The sequence below is a fragment of the Lutra lutra genome, chromosome 11 (assembly GCF_902655055.1).
Source record: "Lutra lutra chromosome 11, mLutLut1.2, whole genome shotgun sequence".
Taxonomy (NCBI): Eukaryota; Metazoa; Chordata; class Mammalia; order Carnivora; family Mustelidae; genus Lutra; species Lutra lutra.
Window position 1 is genome coordinate 54,593,543 of NC_062288.1, and position 14,780 is coordinate 54,608,322.

The window sequence follows — 14,780 nt, forward strand, 5'->3', positions numbered from 1 at the left end:
CTTCTTTCACTTGGCTTAAATAGACATTTAAGCTCTCTCCATATCTTTTCTTTGCTTGATAGGTCATTTTTTTTTAACCACTATGTAATAATATCCATCATATTTGTGTGTCAGTTTGTTGACCCGTTCACCTGTTGAAGGATGCCTCGCTTGTTTTCACATCTTGGAATAAGGAATAAAGCTGATAAAAATATTAACGTGCATGTTTTGTATGTGCATATAACCTTTTAATAACAACACCCCCCACCACCTATAACATACATAAAACAACAGTATACGACAGTAAGTGTTGCTTACTCCCTCATCTGGAACCTGCTGGGGGTCGGCTGGGTGACTCTCCATCAGCGAAGCTGTGGTGGCTTTGACTAAAGTGGTAAGGACAGGGTGGCTCAGCTTCGTGGGTCTCTCACCCATTAATAGGCTTGCACAATTCATGGCGAAGGTAGGGCCTTAAGGGAGCAAGTGGAAACACACAGGCTTCTGACAGTGACTGGCACGGTGTCAGTTCTGCCCCACTCTGTTGGCTCAATCCTATAGCCAGGCCCTGAGTCCGAGAGGAAGGTACCACTGTGACACGGCAGGGAGCATGGAATACAGGAAGGGATTACAAAAAAAGGGAGGGGGGAGAGACTTTTTTTGTTTGTTTGTTTGCAATCTAATGGTACCATTATAATCCCTATTATACGTAACTCTTAGATTTCTTTTGTTTTTCAGAGACATTTCACTGTGTTTGCATTCAACTTTCCATCTTTGGAGGCGCTGCAAACCATCTATAGCCAAATTCTTAACTTCCATTTTCAGCAGCAAGCCTTTGGCCCATCAGTTCTCAGGAGTGGGCCCTCTTTGATACAGGCAACAATCAGGTTCCATCAGATGATGACGCATAACTTTTTACCCACAGCTGTTAAATTCCACTACCTCTTTAATCTGAGAGACCTATCGAACGTCTTTCAGGTACCTGGTGGCTCTGGGTTCTTGGTGGCATCTTGGTGGCATCTTGGGTGGAGGAATGATTCTGGTAATATTAATGTTGTTCAGTTATGGAACTTAGTTCAAGGTGATGCTGTGTACTGTGGCCTGTATTCTTGGATATCGCACCGTAAACTCCTCTGAGAAGTCTGTATGGCAGGTTTATTCCCATTTTACTGATGGGACTAGTGGGTTCTCTCGGGTTGTGCAGAGACTTAGCTGCAGAAGCAAGGGTAGGAGTCTGACTCCCTGTTCTGTGTAAATATCGGAGTGCCTCCTTTTGGGCCAAGGGAGGGGAATCATTTGTTATTTTTTCTTATTTATATAATATCATTTTTAAACATACATCAAGAGAAACGTCACCATTTCTTACACCATTAGGTTGTTTTGACTTGACCTTGACTCTTAATGGACTTAGCTGGTAAAAGGACCGGTGTTTCTGTATTTGGTTTAGAAAGGAAATTCCGAAGAGGGAATTGAAACCAGAATTTTAAAAAAATAAAAAGTGAACTGGTGTGATCTACCCTCTACAGTGAAAGCAGTTGGAGGGCTATTTATGGCCTGAGGTTCTTTTTGAGAGAGGTAGTGGAGAATTTCAGGAGACTTCTTTAGATTTGGTGATTTTTGCTTCTTTATATTTTTGTAAGCCTCTTTTCTAAATCACTGCAAATGCCTTAAAACCATAACACTGTGTCAGACAGCAGGTTCCTGAGAACATGGACCACTCACTCATTCTCATTGCTGTGTTTCTAGCACCCCTGGAACAGCTCTGCTCATTACAGTGTTGTTTAAAAGCCGATTTAAAAAAAAATGATTTATTTATCAGAGAGCGTGAGAGAGCAGGCAGGGGGAGAGGAAGAGGGTGAGAGACAATCTCAAGTAGATGCTGGGCTGAGCACGGAGGCCAACATGGGGCTCCATCTCCTGGCCCTGAGATAGTGACCTGAGCTGAAAGAGTCTGATGCTTAACTGACTGAGCCCCCCAGACACCCTGAAGCTGATTTTGGGAAGGAAAGCAATAAGTGGCAAGGGATCAGAGGCTTGTTCCTGGCTTATGTCCAATCTGGCAGCTACTCCTCACACCAGCAGCTGCTGAAACTTTGTAGCTACTCGCCTGCACCTTGCTGTGCTCTCCTCTGAGTCCAGAGCCAGCTGACTCTCTCTGGAAGGAGGGGGTCCCTGTGAATCCGAGATACTGACCCTCAGTGTTGGTGGGGGCGGTGGGGAATGAGAATTGTTCGAGGGCTAGTTGTGGATCTACCCACAAAACGTGATTTCAGGCAGTTTACTTTTGGTCTCATATTCTTCATCTGCTAAATGGAAGGGTTAGACTGACAGATACCAAAGGGTTTTAGGATTAAAAAATGTTGATCCTCGGGACGCCTGGGTGGCTCAGTTGGTTAAGCGGCTGCCTTCGGCTCAGGTCATGATCCCGGCGTCCTGGGATCGAGTCCCACATCGGGCTCCTTGCTCGGCAGGGAGCCTGCTTAAAAAAAAAATTAAAAAAAAAAAAATGTTGATCCTCTAACATTCGTGTTAGCTCTTTGTACTTCGGTTTGGGAAACTTCATCGGCTGGGAGACTTGATAGATGCAAGTCCTCCAATGAGCTACTTATTTCCTTGGTGGCTTGTGAGATACAGTCTTACCTACTTTCTGAACCTGGGTCTAATGGTAGTCAATTTTTAAGATGTTACTTATCAGAGAGTAAAACTACTATTATAATAATTCTATTTAGAGTACTTCTTCTAACTTAAGTTGCTGAATTTAGTAGACAGTTAAAGTGTTAAAGGAAAAGAATATTGTGGAATGTCATCAGTTTCCGAATTTTTAATTCTTCCCGTTCTTGTCTTGTAGGGGATTTTATTTGCTTCCCCTGAATGTTTAAAATGTCCTAATGATTTAATCCGCCTGTGGCTGCACGAATCTTCTCGTGTGTATGGAGACAAACTGGTAGACCCAAAGGACTGTGATTTGTTTCAGAAAAAAATGCTGGAAACTGCTTGTAAATGTTTTGAAGTAAGTGTGTGGGATGTCAGCGGTCACTCTGGCCGGGCACTCTGGTATTGGGGCAGAGTCAACTAAGGATGTGAAGGAACTGTGCATGTGCTGACCCTGCCAGAGCAGGCAGGATTCCAGAATGTACCCGGTCTGTACTTGGGAACGTTCGGCCCAGCGACTCAGACTGACCTGCAGGTTCTTCCTCTGATGGGCCACTGTGCTTCCAGATGAACCGCTCTGGATGACTGACGTGACCCGATCTTTGTCTCCCTTCTCCTGCAGGGTGTAGACAGTCCTGTGCTGCTTCAGCAGCCCCTCGTCTATTGCCACTTTGCTCACAGTGGCCCCGACCCGTGCTACCTGCCGGTGAGGGACTGGGAGGTGCTGAAGACCGTGCTCACGGAGGCCTTAGACAGCTACAATGAGCTGAATGCTGTCATGCCCCTGGTGTTCTTTGAAGACGCCATGCAGCATGTGTGAGTTGACAAGTCATGATGCTTTTTCACAGAGTAAAAATGGCAAGGTCTCCACAGTCATCGTGCTTCTGTGGATCATACTCAGTACTCGAAGCTGGTTGTCGCCTGTCTCTTGTTTGCCATACAGTATGAAACCACAAGTGTCTCTCTCAGTTACGTTCTCATCTTAATCATGTCTGAGGCCAGTGCATTATTTTCTGAAACATCATCACAGCCATAAATTTATTCTATTTCACTGTAGCCCTGATAGGTAAGAATATTGAGAAAGAGAAAGGCATGTGACTCCCTCAAAGCCATAAGTTTCCTACCCAACAGAAACAGGATGAACTGAAACTGCTGGTCATTGAGGAAGCATGTTTATTGAGTGCCTACTGAGTGCTAAGCAGGAACAGTGCCAGCCAGTTCACTACTCTGGTACAAATTTTAAAAGGAAGGGGACATGTTTTCTTGGCAGATAATTAGACAGCTGCCACTATCCTGATGTAGAGCTTGGCTGACAAGGCTCAGTCTCACCTCCTAGACTGGGTGCTTTGTGCAGTGCACAGATCTTGCATCCATCCACAGCTCCCTTGCTGTCAGGCATTGTTCTATGTACTGATGATACAACAGCAAACAAGACAGTCTAGTCCTTACTCTAGCTGAGCTTAGATTTTAGTGATGCCGATGAACATTTATAAAGACAAAAGCAAGCAGGATGGCAGAAAGTGATGTGTCTTGTTGAGAAATAGATTGATTCTGAGAAATAAATATGGGTATTCCCATAAACGGTCTGGATATCTCAATGAAGAGGTGACATTTGAGGTAATATCAAATGGTAAGCAGGAGCTAAGCCTGGAAAGATCTGGAGGAAGAATATTCTAGGCAGGGGCATATTTCATGTGGCCCCAAGGTTGAATGTTCAAAAACAGAAAAGGGGGTCATCATGACTGGAGAATGGAGAAATGGAGAAAAAGTAGAGAGCTATATTCGACAAGCATGGAAATGCCAGAACGGGTCTTACTGACACAGGATATTTCCCTGTAACCAGAGGAAGGAGCTTCCATTTTATTCTAAGTGCAGTGAGAAGCTTTTCAACAGATGTTAGCATGGGAATGACTTCATTTGTGGAAGAGTCTCAGCAGCTGGTCGTTGTTGCTGCCGCTGTGTGGGCAGCTGGGTGCGTCCTCATGTCCAGCACAGCTCTCCTCATCACCATGATTCATCACTGGCTGTATTAGTTTGCTGGAGTTGCCGTACCAAACTACCACGTATAGGTGGTTTAGAAAAACAGCTATTTATTGTCACACAGTGGAGACAAGAAGTCTGAAAAGGAGATGACCGAGAGCCATGCTCCCTCTACAGGTGCTGGGAAGAATCTGTTCCAGAATTCTCTGCCAGCGTGGGGTAGTGTAACTCCTGCCCTCACATAGCCTGCCCCCGCTGTGTGTGCCTGTGTCCACATTTCTCCTGTTTATCAGGACACGGGTTGTAGTGGATAAGGGGCCCACCATACTCCAGAATGATACTGTCTTGTCTTCACCAAGCACTTCCTCAGTGACCCTATTTCCAGATACACTTATATTCAGAGGTATTGGAGGTTAAGACTTTAATATGTGAATTTGGCGGGATGCCATATTCAGAAAGCAGCGCTGGCCTTGCCCACAAGTGATATTTGGGCAAAGATTAAAATAATGAAATCATGGTTAAAAATGAGTCAAGAAAGGAGGAAGTATGGGAAGAAGGAAATTTGAAGAGACATACCAGAAAGGCAGAAAGTTCCATTTTCATGAGTGGCAAAGAAAAAGTTGGGAGGCCTCCCCACTATGAGTTATCGGAAGCATGTTAACTATTGATTGCTTCATCGATCCCTTTCCAGCGGCAGTCCGCCAATGGCACACATACAGCTTGTAGTTAGAATCTATGACTGTGGTACTAATTGAGTATTAGTGACCCTGCTCCTGCTTGGGTTAGGACACTGTGAACGCAAGTCATGGGGTGGGAGAAAGAGTTGGCCCCAAGGGCGAGAGTCTTCCCACTGATCTTTCCTCATGGGCTTCTCAGGGGCTTTCAAGGAGAAGGCCGTTGCCTTGATCAGGGATCGTGAGCTCTCAGCTGATTGACTCAGGGTTAGAGATGTGCTCTCAGGACGTGCCCTTGAAATCTCGTAGGAAGGAACTTTGCTGCTTCGAGAAGTTGGTGAGACCCAAACCTCAAAGCATCCATTAAAACCAAAGGAAAACTCTGCCTGGTAACTTCTGGGTTCACTTGCCTCTGAGTATTTTATGGCTTTCCTGAGGTGGTTTCCTTGTGTGGTCACGGGAAGTCCCCCTCACAGACCAGCTCAGCCTCTCATGATGACTCACCTCTAGTTATTGACGGTTTGCAGCTGAGATGTGTGGGTCCTGGTATAAGTGACCCCAACCTTGCTTTTTCACAAAGTACTTTTGTGAAGAGTCATCTAGGCGTTTTATCAGTCAAGGCTGGAAGTTTACATTCACTTGAGGAAAGCAACCTGGACCTAATAGTCTGGTGTCTCGTTTGTTGTGTTTGGGTATCTGTATGCTTATATTTCAGTTGTTTTCTCATTATTTATAACATAATTATGACCTGTTTCTTCAACCGAGATGATAAGATCAACTTACTCCTAACTATAAAATGTAGCAATAATATCAGTAGCTCAGTCATTCGGAATCTCTTCACTAACAGAACAAGGGATTAGTGGGCCTTACGGGATTCTGAAGGTTTCAGTAAATTTTCTAGAGGGCTCGAGGACAGACAAAGCTTTGGTGCAAAGGGAGGAAGAATCCTACAGGCAAGTGCTAAAACTGCATCAAGTAAATCACATGTAAGATGTTCATTGGCCTAAAAAAATCCAGTCTTTCCAGAGTAATTCTGCAGCCGAAGTTTCTGGCATGAAGACATTCTCCCTTTGATGTTTGCTGCACAGGCTGCATGTGTAAAGTTCGGGTCTCTCTTGCTAGTCACACTCGAAGCCTTGCAGAAGGGCCTTGTCTACGGAAAGTAGGAAGCAGTGAGAGTCCCAGATGTGATTTCCACAGGGACAGCTGCTTAGGCATCCGGTGTGAGGGGCCTCTTTGCTTCATGGGGAAGCAGATGAACGAGGACTAAAGATATAAAATAAATACTCAGATTTCGTGTCAAAAATTTGTAAACAAACAAACAAAAACTAGATGCAGTCCCCAGGCCCTTCAGTCTTCTGCTCCCACGGGTGTGCTGTCTCTGAGCAGGTGTCGCATCAGCCGAATCCTTCAGACCCCTGAGGGTCACGCGCTCTTGATTGGCGTGGGAGGCAGCGGCAAGCAGAGCCTGTCCCGGCTGGCGGCTTACATTTGCGGCCTCGACGTCTTCCAGATCACTCTGACGGAAGGCTTTGGAATCCAAGAACTTCGGGTGAGTAGAGTGGGAGCAACCCTTCCCTCCTCCTGCCTGGTGGATAAAGCCAGAGCTGGTAGCGTTCCCACGTCAGCTCCGACTCCCAGATTGGGCCAAGGCTTCCCCAACCAAGAGGGAAAACTTTTGGGGAATTTAGTGAACATTTATCTGTTTCTCCTTCATGGTAAATAAAGTAATCATGAAATTCGTAAATGTTTATAGGTATATAAACCTGTAAGCAAAGAAAAAGTCGGGAGACCTCCCCGCTATGAGTTATCAGAAGAATGTTAAATATTGACCCAACTCGGAAAATGTTTTATTGCATACTTGTTTACAACAGGGGGCACCTGGGTGGTGCAGGGAGTTGGGAGTCCGATTCTTGGTTTCAGCTCAGGTTGTGATCTCAGGGTGGTGGGATTGAGCCCCACCTTGGGCTCCGCTCTTCGTGTGAAGTCTGCTTGGATTTCTCTCTGCCTTTCCCTCTTCCCCACCTCCCTGTGTGCTCTCTCTCTCTCAAATAAATGAATAAATCTTTTTTAAAAAGTAGTTTAAATACTTGCTTACAACAGATGTAGTTTTTCCTTTGTACAGACCACGCCTGCTGTTCCGCACTGTAAGTACTCCCCTACATTGGAGGGGGAGAGAAAGATACCACCTTTACAGGTCCACTTTGGATGAATCATGAAAATAAAATGTGATGAGAATCCATTCAGGAAACGCTCATGGGCTCTTAAAAGTTCGCTTTTTCATCACAACAGTACTTATAAAATAGTATTCAGAGTTTGTGGCAAGGGAAATGTAGGTGAAATGCAACCACTTTTCAACCCAAAAAGAAAATAAATCTCGTGCTTTCAGTATTATAAAACAAAGCTAAATAATAAAACTGTTTTCAATGAAATAGTTGTGGAAATGAGCAGAGTCTTCTTTTTACTGCGTTGCTTGGCAAGGACGTCACCAAATTCATTTTCAGTCTCTTAGGAGGGAGCTGTCCGTCAGCTGCCCGTTGTCATCCCTATGCTTCATTAAGCCACAAACATGGCGCTCATCACTAAATGCCAGAAAAGGAGGTGATGTCATGCTGTTTGCCCCCATGTGGGATCATGGAGAGGGAAGGATGTGTGAACAGGGAAAGCTCCTGCATTATAGTTACTGAGCTCTTCCCAGCCCTCACACACATCCTCCCCACGTCGCATCAGCATTTTAACAGCGCATGAATGATGGCCTCCTTTCCTTACAGGTAGATCTTGCCAATTTGTACATCAGAACTGGAGCCAAGAACATGCCCACTGTGTTCCTGCTGACAGATGCCCAGGTTCTAGATGAGAGCTTTCTCGTGCTGATTAATGACTTGCTGGCATCAGGTGATTAAACCAACACATTTCTTGAAAGATCTTCCCCAATGACAAATTATCTGTAGTTGCAGTGAACTTTAAAGAGAGATAATTTGTCTTTGAGATGTTTGCTGGGGCAGTCTTTGGGGAGAAACCTATAAACCTAATAATTTGAGGTGTATCGCTTTCTTAGTTTGTTTATGGATGTGAGGTGCCTTAGAGGAGCCTTCAGTGAAGTAAATGTTATTCCTACACGGACAAGCTTGGTGGGTGTGTCCATGAGAGCTTGTCCTCAGTGGGGGTCTGTGTCTCGTAAATGCAAAAAAACAAAAACAAAAACAAAACCTTTCTGTTTCCAAATTCTTTATCCTTTAAACTGAACTTTGTATGATAAAACATTCCAAGCACCGAAAAGTCCTATCTAAAATTCGAATTGTGAATGTCTCTCAGTAATTTTCCTCATTCCTTTGCGGGCAGGAGAAATCCCTGATCTGTTCAATGATGAAGATGCAGACAACATAATTTCTGGGATTCGTAATGAAGTTCGTGGTGTAGGCATGGTGGACTCCAGAGAAAACTGCTGGAAATTCTTTCTGGCCAGAGTGCAGCGACAGCTCAAGGTAAGAAACCCTTGCTTACTTGCATAGTATTTAAAACCTGCTCTTGGAATCATGGCACAGTTCTATTTCCAGATCCATATAGGGGTCTGAATTGCAGCCATTCGTTTTAAAAGGACATTTGCATTTTTACGTGTGCCCACATCTGGAGCAGACCTTCCCGAAGTTTCCCATGATGCTGGGCACCTGCAAAACATGGGTCCAAGCAGACAGCGCAGTGCTCGCTCAAGCTGGATGTGGTCTCTGTCCGGGAGGAGCTGATGCTGCTCCTGGAGGGAAGGGCCCTCACAAGCCATGATGGTGCAGGACAGTTGGGGTAGGGACTCAGGTTACAGAGGAAGGCAGTGTCCCTCTCTGCACTGGGCTCTGCTGGAGGAGGTGTTCTGCCTGCGTCAGGCACGGGCTGGAATCCACAGAGAAGCAATGGGTGGGGAGGAACCTTCAGGGAGAGAAAATAGCATTTAGGTAAGAGGAAGGTTGGCTGGACAGGACGCCTTCAGAGAAACCCAAGATGGCTCTGAATGACTGGAACACCGGGAAAAGGAGGTGAATCAGGCTGGAAAGTAAATTAGGATGAGCAGGGTGCTGAAAATCATGAAGGGTGTGGCGGAAGAGGTTTAAATTACAGACCTGAGTTATGGTTATGTCAGAACTTTAAGGCAAGCCATGTAGGTGTATTACCCAGATGCCCGAGGCTGGAAGTCCTTCCCTCCAGATGACTTGGTGCCTCAGTGGAGCGCCCAGGGCTATAATGTAACCAAATACTAGAAGCGCCTCTCAACTCATGGCAAGAAGCCAACTGAAGGCAAAATCCAGCTTCCTGGTATAGAATGGGTAGTAAATTAGACAAGTTTCCCCTTCGCTGCTACTTCTAGTATTCTGGGTCTGTCAAGCCCAGGCCGCAGGAGACCCTGGAGCCCCCAGAAAGAGGATGGGGCAGCATGTTAGCTGGGAATACACCTCTCCCTGGAGGTAGGAGTGTTGGTAAGCTGCTCGGCCGCTCTACTCTTAAATTCCACATTAATCTTCCTGAGCAGTTCTGGGCTGATGTGAGATCAGAATTTATGGTTCAGTTACCCAAAGAGTTTTATCCTCATCAAAATGTTACTAAGAATACTTTCGCCAGGTTGTAACAAGGCCAGAGTTTTCTCCCTGTTCCGTGGAGGTACATTTAGATCACATTGTCTTTATGAAATGCAAAAACAAGTATAATAAGAGAACATGAGATGATAATGTTATACATCACTGACTATCGAGGTCTGTTCCTCAGCGCAACAGAATCAGCATCACCTAGAAACTGTTTTTAAAATGCAGGTTTTGGGGCACCTGGGTGGCTTAGTGGGTTAAGCCTCTGCCTTCAGGTCAGGTCATGGTCTTAGGGTCCTGGGACCAAGTCCTGCATCGGGCTCTCTGCTCAGCAAGGAGCCTGCTTCTCCCTCTCTCTCTGCCTGCTGCTCTGCCTACTTGTGATCTCTCTCTCTGTCAAATAAATAAATAAAATCTTTTTAAAAAATGTATTAAAAATGCGGGTCCTGCAGTCCCACCCCTGACCTGTGGAATCAGAAACTCTGCACAGCATGCACAATGTACATTGTAGTGAGCCCTCCAGGCAATGCTGAGGCCTGCTGAAATTTTGAGAGCTATTGTTTGAAATAATGCAAGGCTGCCTGGGTGGCTCAGTCAGTTAAGCATTGACTCTTGATTTCAGCTCAGGTCATGACCCTCAGGGTCATGAGGTCAAACCCCGTGTCAGGCTCCCAGCTGGGTGTAGAGCCTGCTTTGGGATTCTCTCTCTCCCTCTGTTCCTACCCACCTGCTCCATCTCACACTCTCTGTCACTTCGGGGGAAAAAAGAAAAATTAAAGTAAGCGTCCTTTACAGATGTCTTTTATACACACCTTTGCTTGCTTCTTGTGGGATAAATTCCTAGGAAGGGTATTGCTAGTTTCAATAGATGTAGCCGGTAGTGGTTTTAAAATGCGTCTGACAGTTCTTCAACGTGCTTCTTACTCACAGGTAGGGTCTTAGTCCTCTCTTGTTGAATCAGGGTGGGTTTGTGAGTATGGGACTACAGATAGGACACTGAGGAACTTGGGAGGCTCAGCTCCAAAGGGCCACTTCTGCATTGACTTACTCATGGTTTCGTTTATCAGAGTTCACTGTATACCAAGCAGTTCATCTTGACATATGTGCTACATGTATTTTGCCTATCATCATTTATCTTTTAAGTGTATATATGGTTCGAATTTGTTGATAACTTGAAGTTTTTTATTAGTTGGATCAGTGTTTTCCTTTATGGATTTAGAGGGGCTTGTGAATTCATAGCAGAGTCTTCCTCTCCAGGATGATAAAACTCGTCACTAGCAGCATTTAGAACTCAACTGGGCCAGATAAAATATCAAAAATTGAAAGACCCATGCTTTCTGGTCTGCCTTTTCTGCCATTGCTCTTCCCGGTGCTGCCTGCCTCGTGAGCACCACACACATGCAGTGGGGTCTGTATTCACAGGAAGGAGGGAGTGGGCAATTTTGGGGCAATCTGGTAGGAAACCAAGGCTTCGCTCGAAGACCCTAAGCTGATCTCATAGTGGCCATGTGTATCACCTGCCACCTCTACCTACCAGGGAATCAGAGGAAGTGGCTTTGCTTATCTCATCACATGACCTTTATGAATAAAATTAGAAATGTATTTTGAGATAGCCACAGAATCCATCATGCCAGTACCTCTATGCTTTACATTTAAAACTTGACTATATCTAGAATATATCTATTATCATATATGGTATAGAGGGAGTAGAGAGGTTTCAGGTTATTTTTTTCCAAAACGGTGACTTTTCATCTTAACACCATGTTTTCTTATGTACTGATTTAGAGTAATAAACTTATTATACATCCTACCTGGTCTATTTCTAGATCCTCTGTTTTCTTGTTAAGTCTCTGTACTACCAGTCCCAGCCTTGTACTGTGTAAATTATTAAGGTTTTATTACACATTTTTATATCAAATATCCCACTGTTCTTGTCTAGTTTTTCTTTGTTCTCACATGTCTACACATCTAGAAAAATATCAGGGTCATTTTTTCCAATTCTAAATACATTCCATTTTAATTTTGATTGAAATTATGCTGATGGCTTATTTTATATTTGGGAGAACTTAATCTTTATTATATAAAGTTTTCTCTAGAAGGAAAGTTTCTTTCATAAGGTTTTCTGATGGTGTATTTTTTGTATATAGGAGAGCTATTGATTTTTAATTTTAAACCCACTATGTTTATAACCAGCCTCTCTGGTAGTTTCTGTTAGTTGGTTGCTATCACATAGCCTGCAGGTAATATTTTGTCTTTTTTAATATTCTATTTATCTACTTTCCTCCCTCATTGCATTGGTAAATATACTGAACATTAAATAATTATGGTCATGGAAATTTTGTCTTCATTTTTACATTAATAAGGATGTTTCTGATATTTCGCTATTAGGTCTTACATTGGCTGTATCTTGTCAAGGAAAGTATCTGTTAAATTCCTTTTCAGCATCTGTTGAGATAATTATATGGTTTTGCTCCCTGAACTTACTAATATTCATGCAGTACAGATGGATGTACAGAAATTTTATTTTTTTGTACTGTTTGAAGCCCGTCAGTCTTGGGATGCCTGGGTGTCTCAGTCGGTTAAGCGTCTGACTCTTGGTTTCTGTTCAGGTCATGATCTCAGGATCCTGGGATGGAGCTCTGCACTCAGCAGGGAGTCTGTTTGACATTCTCTCCCTCTGCCCCACCCCCTACTTGCGTGCTCTCTCTCTCTCTCTTTCTCTCTCTCTCTCAAATAAATAAGTCTTTAAAAAATGAGTAAATCCGTCAGTCTTTCCCCTCACCCATTTCCTTTGACTCCAGTCCAGGAAGCCTTCCCAAAGCTGGGACCAGTTTTAAGTTCATCTCATTTCTGAGGCCCCTTTTCAGTATTTACGTCCATACAAGCTAGACTTTATTTTGGAGTTCAATATGGATCATTTTCCCCACCTTGTCACAGGATTACTGATTGAATAATCTCTTTTCTACTAAAATGAGTAGGAGGGTTTTGGGGGATTTTGTATTGTTTGTGTTTGCTTCCTGCTAAGGAGGAGTAGGACATCTCCTTCAAACACTCCCCATCCTTCTTGGCCTTGTCATTCAGGTTGCTGCGTCATGAGAAGGGGTGGTAGTCAGCATCTTACCCTGAGGGAGAAACACCAGGGCATAAAAGTGGGTCATCTCTTTGCTAGAAAATGGCAATGTCTTTCTCTTCAATACATAAATATTACCCTCACATCTCTGGGTTTTTAAAGAATTCTGGCTTGCTCTGTGTTCGTTTCAAATACTGTGATACTCAGCAATGTGTACTAAGGACTCCGAATTCCTGATGAGTGGATCCTTCCCTTGCATATGTTACTAGCTGGGCAACATGGGAAGCTAAATGCATTACGGGGTTGGTGAGCACACCTGGCAGGTCGAGCTCAATGATGTGAAGTTGCCACCCCATTACCCATGCTCACCACCCAAAGCCACTTCCCATTTGGAATGCGAGGCCAGTAAGAACCTGTTGGCATGAAAATGTGACCTCTGAATCCCACAGAGCAGTTCCCATTAATGATCAGATGTGAACCCTTGGATTGCCTGAAATAAACCAATGAATAAATGCCAAATGCCTTCTCTCCTTCACGTTTGTATACGTGCACCTTTTCCTATGTAATACATACTTTGCAACTAGAGCGCAGACTTCCATCTTCTCTCCTGTTGATTTTAGTTAACCCAAGAACTTTTCTTTCTTGCCTTCCTTTCTCGGCCATCTGATGCCATGGGGAAAGGAACACTTAATATATGTAGCAGCCTGTGATTGCTAGAGACAGATACCCATCTGTCTTGTTATGTCTATGTCTATTGAGGGGAGTGTGTGTGTGTGTGTGTGCTTGTACACATACATACTCATGTGATTTTGTAATTTTAGAAAATGAAAGCATGCTTTCTGATGATGTAAGATATATGTGTTCATTGTAGAGAATTAAAAAATATAGAACCATATGAAGAAAAGAAATTAGGCTTTAATTATATTGCCTGGAGGTAACTACCAAAAGCGTATTAGTATATCTCCTTCCAGTTTTCTGTATGTATATAAATGCATGCAAAGTATATATTCCCAGCTGAAGTGTATTTCCACATCTCTCACAGTTTTCTTCATACTCCTCTTGGCCTTTTTATTAGAAGCCTCCCCCAGGGTGGGGGTTGGGGTGGGGGGCCAAAAAACGAAACAATTCCAAGAATTTGGTGTATGAAGTGAAATATTTCACTCCCATGTACTTTATTCTAGTTACCTACTTGTAGAACACCTTTATTCATGTATACCCTTTACCAAATTTCCTACTGGTTCATTACAGTTTTTGTTGATTTATAGGAACTCTGTATATCTGGATAATATTCCTGTGTCCCTAATGTTCTTGTCTACTTTACATGTTGCCAGAGTTTGTCAAAGTTCATCACAATCCTAACTTTGTTTACAATGACTTCTTTTTTATATTTATATTACCAAGCAATATCTAATTTTTCTTACATGGATTTTATGTCTTAAGGTTTTTTTAAGGAAATATTTCTATACTTCATGGTTATAAAAATATTATTCTGAATTCTATTTAAATTAAATTAAGTTAGAATACTTTGAATGGTTAGCTCTGGATTGTAGTGTGTAGTACAAGGTGACTTTTCTATTCCCCCCACCCCTGGATTCTCCAAACACCATTTATTATATAATATTTCACCACTGATTTGAAATGCTCCCTGTCTCATAATTACAAACTAAATGTCTAAATATATGGTATTCTATTTTTTGACTCTTAGTGTTTATAAATTTGTTCATCTCAGCCTGCATGAATACCATACCGCTTTTTCTTATTGTACCTTTGTAATATATTCTGGAATCTAGTAGAATAATATCTTCCTCCTTGTCCGCACTTACTTAGCTACTACCTTTACTAGATGAACTATGGAATCAG

The 14,780-nt window shown here is 43.3% G+C and overlaps 1 protein-coding gene across 1 annotated transcript in view; it reads left to right on the plus strand.

The window, feature by feature from the left end:
* DNAH11 (dynein axonemal heavy chain 11) overlaps positions 1-14,780 on the plus strand; it is a 328,215-nt gene that overhangs the window by 185,565 nt on the left and 127,870 nt on the right. The window contains exons 49-54 of the mRNA XM_047694987.1: positions 715-954; positions 2,825-2,986; positions 3,251-3,444; positions 6,672-6,834; positions 8,054-8,177; positions 8,625-8,767. Coding sequence (XP_047550943.1) covers positions 715-954; positions 2,825-2,986; positions 3,251-3,444; positions 6,672-6,834; positions 8,054-8,177; positions 8,625-8,767 — 1,026 coding nt within the window. The remainder of the gene's footprint in view (positions 1-714; positions 955-2,824; positions 2,987-3,250; positions 3,445-6,671; positions 6,835-8,053; positions 8,178-8,624; positions 8,768-14,780) is intronic.